Source organism: Helianthus annuus, chromosome 17 (assembly GCF_002127325.2).
Source record: "Helianthus annuus cultivar XRQ/B chromosome 17, HanXRQr2.0-SUNRISE, whole genome shotgun sequence".
Lineage (NCBI taxonomy): Eukaryota > Viridiplantae > Streptophyta > Magnoliopsida > Asterales > Asteraceae > Helianthus > Helianthus annuus.
The window spans coordinates 169,773,616-169,780,000 of NC_035449.2; the positions used below are offsets into that span (position 1 = coordinate 169,773,616).

The 6,385-nt window shown below is 38.8% G+C and overlaps 1 protein-coding gene across 1 annotated transcript; it reads left to right on the forward strand.

Moving 5' to 3' along the window:
• The first annotated feature begins 771 nt into the window (after positions 1 to 771).
• LOC110925199 (zinc finger MYM-type protein 1-like) lies at positions 772 to 2,175 on the forward strand. Its single transcript, XM_022169167.1, has one exon. It carries the CDS (start codon positions 772 to 774, stop codon positions 2,173 to 2,175), a length of 1,404 nt encoding a protein of 467 aa, XP_022024859.1.
• Positions 2,176 to 6,385: the final 4,210 nt, after the last annotated feature.

The window sequence follows — 6,385 nt, forward strand, 5'->3', positions numbered from 1 at the left end:
CAGGGGCGGACCCACCACCATGCCAAGGTGGGCGGGCGCACCCCCGAGAAAAAAACAATTTATGTAATTTTCCGAAGAAAATCCCGTCCGCACCCCTTGCAATTTTTCGTCCGCACCCCTTGGAATTTTTCCGTCGCACCCCTTGGAATTTTTCATCCACACCCCTTGGGTAAAAAATATTATGGATTTATATTATAATTTTTTAGTAAAGTCTGATTTTTTATAAAAAAAGACTACCTATATTAATACATTATACTACTTAAACCCAATTACCCAAACCAAAGCATAACCCATTAGTCCATATCCATTACCCAATACCCAACAATAAACAAAAAGCCCATTAGTAATTACCCAATACCCAACAATAAACATTAACAATTAGCCCAAAAACCCCTTCAATATCCTCCCGCCCTTATGTTTCTGTTCTACGACATCCTGCCCAGTGCCCAGCGACTTCATCAGCAAGCAAGCCAGCAGCAACAGCAGCCGGTGACAGTCAAAATTCCGGCCAAAAACTGACCGGAATCCGGCCAGGCAGCAACAACACAGCAGCGACATCATCAAGGGTTAGTTTTTTTGTTTTTTTTTATGATTTTACTTAATGATTTACTGCCATAGATGTTTTTTTTGATGATTAAGTTATTTAGATGATTTTTACGGGTGATTAAACAATTCTAGGGCTTGATGATTATGCTATTTAGATGATTTTTAGGGGTGATATTTAGATGATTTTTGGAACGATGAATTTATGGTCATGGATGATGGATCAATATGATTGTGATAGGAACCGTGAGTAGAGACGTTATGGCGCGATTTCTCAAGAGGAAGAAAGTGGATACGTCTTCCGAACTAATTAATTTGGATACTCTTCCTTCGGATCCGTATGATCGCAAGCCGATAGAATCATATAATGTGAATCAACGGGATGAGATTAGAAGGGCATATATACTAAGAGGACTGTATCAACTAAGAGGTATCGAATTCCCACAAACAACGTTTCAAGGTGAGGAGTTAAGAAAATTTAAGGAAGAATGGTATGACAAACATGAGTATAAGGGATGGTTAGAGTATAGCTCAAAATCGGATCGTGTGTTTTGCTTATGTTGCTATTTGTTTAGGAGCCACTTCGGAGATGGTAGAGACACATTTGTGAGCGGTGGGTATAACAATTGGATAAAGGTACATGCGTCACTTAAAAAACATGTTGGTTTAGTTAATAGTCTACACAACAAATGTTTCCAAAAGAGTGCCGATTTAGTTAACGAAAATCAAGCGGTACACACACAATGGGACAATAGAACCCCTAAGGAGAAACGTGAATACCGACTTAGACTTAGTGCATCTACTTTGCTTTGGAAAAGGTTGTTGAATGGCGGATTGGCGTTTCGTGGACATGATGAATCAAAAGATTCATTAATTAAAGGGAATTTCTTAGAGCTTTTAGAACTCATGGGTGAAATGAATGAAGAGCTTGCTAAAGTTATCTTAGAGAATGCACCCGCGAATAACCAAATGACACGTCCTAAAATTCAAGCGGACATCAAACATTGTTATGCTCAAGAGGTAATTAAACAAATTTTAGAAGAACTTGGTGATGATGTTTTTTCTTTATTAGTAGATGAATCATGTGATGTATCAAAAAAGGAACAAATGGCAGTTGTTATTCGTTTTGTAGATAAAGTTGGGATTGTTAAGGAGCGTTTTATTGGGCTTGTTCATGTCAAACAGATAAGCGCAATAACACTCAAAATGGCTATTGATGATATATTGGCACGTTATGGGTTAAGTTTGAAAAGGATTAGAGGCCAAGGCTATGACGGGGCAAGTAACATGTCGGGCGAGTTTAACGGCCTAAGGGCTCTAATCTTAAAGGAAAATGTTTCGGCTTTTTATATTCATTGCTTTGCACACCAACTTCAACTAGTTGTTGTGGCGGTGGCTCACAAACACACACCAATTTGGAGAGTTTTTGAAACGATAACATGTTTAACAAATGTCGTTTGTGCATCTTCTAAACGGCAAGATATGCTTCGTAAAAGCCAAAGAAGACAATTGGAAAAAAATGGAAGATGTACTTTGTACCGGAAGTGGGTTGAACCAAGAAATGACGCTTTCAAGGCCCGAGGATACACGTTGGAATTCCCATTACAAGACACTTTCCCGTTTAATTTCTGATGTGTGTAAAATGCAACATATAAATTACATCAAATGAGGCATAAAACTAACCCTTTTTAAGTACTAATGTTGGGAAAAGAGTGTTTTTGTCTTCCTTTTGTATTTTCAGGATTAAATGAGCTCAAATTCACAAAAGAAGCAAAAAGACAGCTAAATCTAACATAAATACAAGAAAAGGAACATAAGTGGATTGCCCGGCCCCTCAACAGCATCCTTCCAAGCGAAATAGAGAAGGCAGAAGACTGAACACGCCCCGTGCTCAGCCAGCACGGGGCCGTGCCCAAGAAGCAGCAGAAAAGGGAAACCTATAGAAGCTTCTATTGCCCACCATGGGGCCGTGTCCAGCGGATACGGGGGCGTGGCGAAAGTACAGCAGGCGCATTAATTGTAATTGCGAATTACAATTAATGAAGAGAGAGAGTGTCAGACGGACACGGGGCCGTGCCCAGCCTTCTGTTCAGCCTATAAATAGGAGTGTTTGGTCTCATTGCAACTCATCCCTTGGCACACCACCTCTCTCACACTTCATCCACCACCCAACAACATCATCCACCACCATCATCCATTGTCCATCATAGAGTGTGTGAGTCGTCTCGGGATCCAAGATTGATCGTAAGAGTTCTTGACAATCAAGGCCATGTTTGCCTAAGTCTCTTACATCACTTGGTGAAGACAAGTGTTTAGTATAATACTTTTTATTTTTAATCTTTTGCACTTTTTATTTGGTTTTGTATTAATGACTTTAATAACTAGTTTCTTATGTTGAAGGTGATCTTTCCTTATCATTTGTCCGTGGTGTCTTGGCATTATTTTAATGTCTATATAAAATAAAAGATTTTCACCATTCATATCTCCACGGTCTATATGGAGGTATGTTGGCTACCTGGTCGGGGGTTAAGGGAATGGTTTGATAAGGGACTTGCCCTTGTTCAGCGTTTAGAGGTCCTGCAAGGGACCTGGGTCAAATTTAGTAGGATCTCCTTCAATGCCCATAGGTATTGGATGGCGGGGATCCAAACTCTTTGACCCCCTCATAAGTTAACTACTATTAATACTATAACCCGGCTATTTAGGACTGTATCCCTGCTGACTCAGACTACTTAGTCGAGGGTAACGTCACCGCCAAAAGCGGGGCCTACCATAATTTGCATTAATAACTTAATTCATTATCTTCCAATAATCCAACCCTTTAGGATTGTATCCTTGCTGACTCAAACTACTGGGTTGAGGGTAACGTCGCCTTCAAAAGAGGGGCCTACTACAATAACTAAGATGGTCTCTTAAACAAGTGCAAAAGTGCGAAAATAATCAAAGGTTATACTAATACACGAGTCGGATCCAAGTGATTCATCTTGTCTATCTGTTTTTATTTTTATTTTTATTTTTCAGCATTTAGTTAGTTTTTATTTTCTTAGTTTAACAATCTTTTCTAACTTTTTGATTTGATTAGACGTTGAGGATAAACCGGTACTAAAAGCTCTTGTGTCCTTGGACGACCTCGGTATCTTACCAACACTATACTACGTCCACGATGGTGCACTTGCCCATATGTGTGTTTAGTGTTAGTAAATATCGTGTTTTATAAATTTAAAACTTGGCTAAAAGTGTAAAAAGGGCTTAAAATATACTTCAAAAATATATATACACTGACACGCATCAAGTTTTTGGCGCCGCTGCCGGGGAAACAAGGATTTTAAGAAAGCTTAAAATCGACGGCCTAATCAGTTTTTCAAAACCTTTTTAAAACGCGCGCACATTTTTCTGCATTTTAGTTTAGTTTGCATTTACAATAGCCTGAACACGGGGCCGTGCTCACTGAACACGCCCCCATGCTGCATTTTTTTTTAGTTAGATACCCAGATACAGAGTCTGAACACGGGGTCGTGCTCGCTGAACACGCCCCTGTGCTCAACGTGACCAGTAACTTTAATTAAAACGCCTAGATACAGATCCTGAACACGGGGCCGTGTCCACTGAACACGGGGCCGTGTCCAGCCTTCTGTTTCCGTCTTTGTTTTTGTTTTCTGGTCCCGAGACTCAGTTGTGGTCTGCTGAGTGATTCTTATGGATCAATACTCAGGAGGTTACAACTACACCTATAAGGAGGATGATTATATGAGAGACTATTGCACTAACTGTGGAAACCCGCACTCGGTACAATATTGTAACTTGTTTCAACCATCCACTTCATACAACTATTATGAGGAGTCCAGGTACGAGCCATCAAGTTCATACACATCCTATGAAGACCAAAGGTATGAACCTTCTCCCTCATACTCATATTTTGATGAACCAAGGTATGAGCCTTCATACTCATACTTCGATGACTCGAGATATGAGCCACAACCTTCATACACTTATTATGAGGAACCATGGCGTGAACAACCCACCTCATATGAGTACTATGAAGAACAAAGTTACGACCCTTATCCATCATATACTTACAATGAAGAACAATGGTGTGAACCATCTACTTCATATGGGTACTATGAGGAACCAAGGATCGAACAACCGGATTCAAGCTTTGAGGATCCCAATTCTTTCTCTCTCACCGAAGTAACCAATAGGATATTAGAACACATTAAAACTATCGAACGTTGCATAAAAGAATTTCACGCAAGGGAAGAGGAGTCCCGCGCAAGAGAAGAATTAAATCTTAATAATAACGTAGAGATAGTTGAAAATGTAAAAATGGAAGAACAAGAAAGTGAAAAACCGACACATGAGTTAAACAACGAAAAAGGTGAGGCCGATAATGTTAAAATTCAAGAAGAGTCTAATTTTAAAGAAATTAATCTCTTGTTACCTTCTTTCGAAAATCATTGTTTAGTAACCCCTCATGCCACGTTTTTAAAAGAGTTAAGCACTAACACTAAAATTGAAGAAATGGTAAGTGTTAAGTTAACAAATGATCAAACCTCGCTAATAAAAGAAGACCCTTTTGAAATTAACATTACACTGGTTCCATGTTTCTTTCAAAATTCATTTATTAGTAATATCACCATTGATAAAGATCTTTGTGTTAACATAATGCCTAACTACATTTTTGAAAAATTAAGTATTAGTGATTTTGCTCCACTTCAAATACCCATTTTTCTATCCGATCAGAAAGTAATAAAATCAATCGGTGTAGTTAAGGATGTCTTGGTTCAAGCAAATCAAATGGTTATTCCAACCGACTTCGTCATCCTCGATGACGCTCCTCTAGTCTTGGGAAAACCTTTTGTAAAAACTCATAAAGCTTTGAAGAACCGGAAATTTAACAATCTACCTCTTCAATTAGGGGCATTCAAAAGGAGCATAGATCTTGAGCGTTCAATGAAATATCCTTTTGGCAATAATGACCCCCTAATTGAAGATGAGGATGAGCCACACGATACAACTGAAGAAGATAACCAGTTTGTTGAAGAAGAGATCGCCATAGAACAAACCTTTAAGGTTCTTGATCTAGATGAGCCACAAAATAAGGTGTCTCCTAAAGACCCACCCATTGAGCTCAAAGAACTTCCTAAAGGTTTGGAATATGCTTTTCTAGACAAAGATGGTAATTTGCCTGTAATTATTTCATCTAAATTAAGTAGCGTAGAAAAAGAGAAATTAGTTAATCTTCTTAAAAAACACAAAAATGCGATTGCTTGGAAGCTTGTAGATATTAAAGGAATAAGTCCTTCCATGTGCACGCACAAAATTTTAATGAATGATGATTACAAAACAGTAATTCAACCACAACGAAGAGTAAATCCCAATGTACAAGAAGTGGTTAAAAATGAAGTCATCAAGCTACTTGACGCCGGACTAATCTATCCTATCTCCGATAGTCCATGGGTAAGTCCCGTCCAAGTAGTCCCAAAGAAAGGAGGTATGACGGTAATAACTAATGAAAAAAATGAATTAATACAGACAAGAACCGTCACAGGATGGAGAGTTTGTATAGACTATAGACGATTAAATGAAGCAACAAGGAAAGACCACTTTCCTTTGCCCTTCATTGATCAAATGTTAGAACGACTATCCGGTCATAAATTTTATTGTTTCTTAGATGGTTTTTCAGGTTACTTTCAAATCCCGATAGCACCTGAAGACCAAGAGAAGACAACTTTCACATGCCCCTACGGAACTTTTGCCTATCGACGCATGCCATTCGGTCTATGTAATGCACCTACAACATTCCAACGTTGTATGGTAGCCATTTTCCATGATATGATAGAAA

Coding starts and splice junctions, on each gene's coding strand:
- LOC110925199 (XM_022169167.1), top strand. CDS start 772: ATGATTGTGATAGGAACCGTGAGTAGAGACGTTATGGCGCGATTTCTC.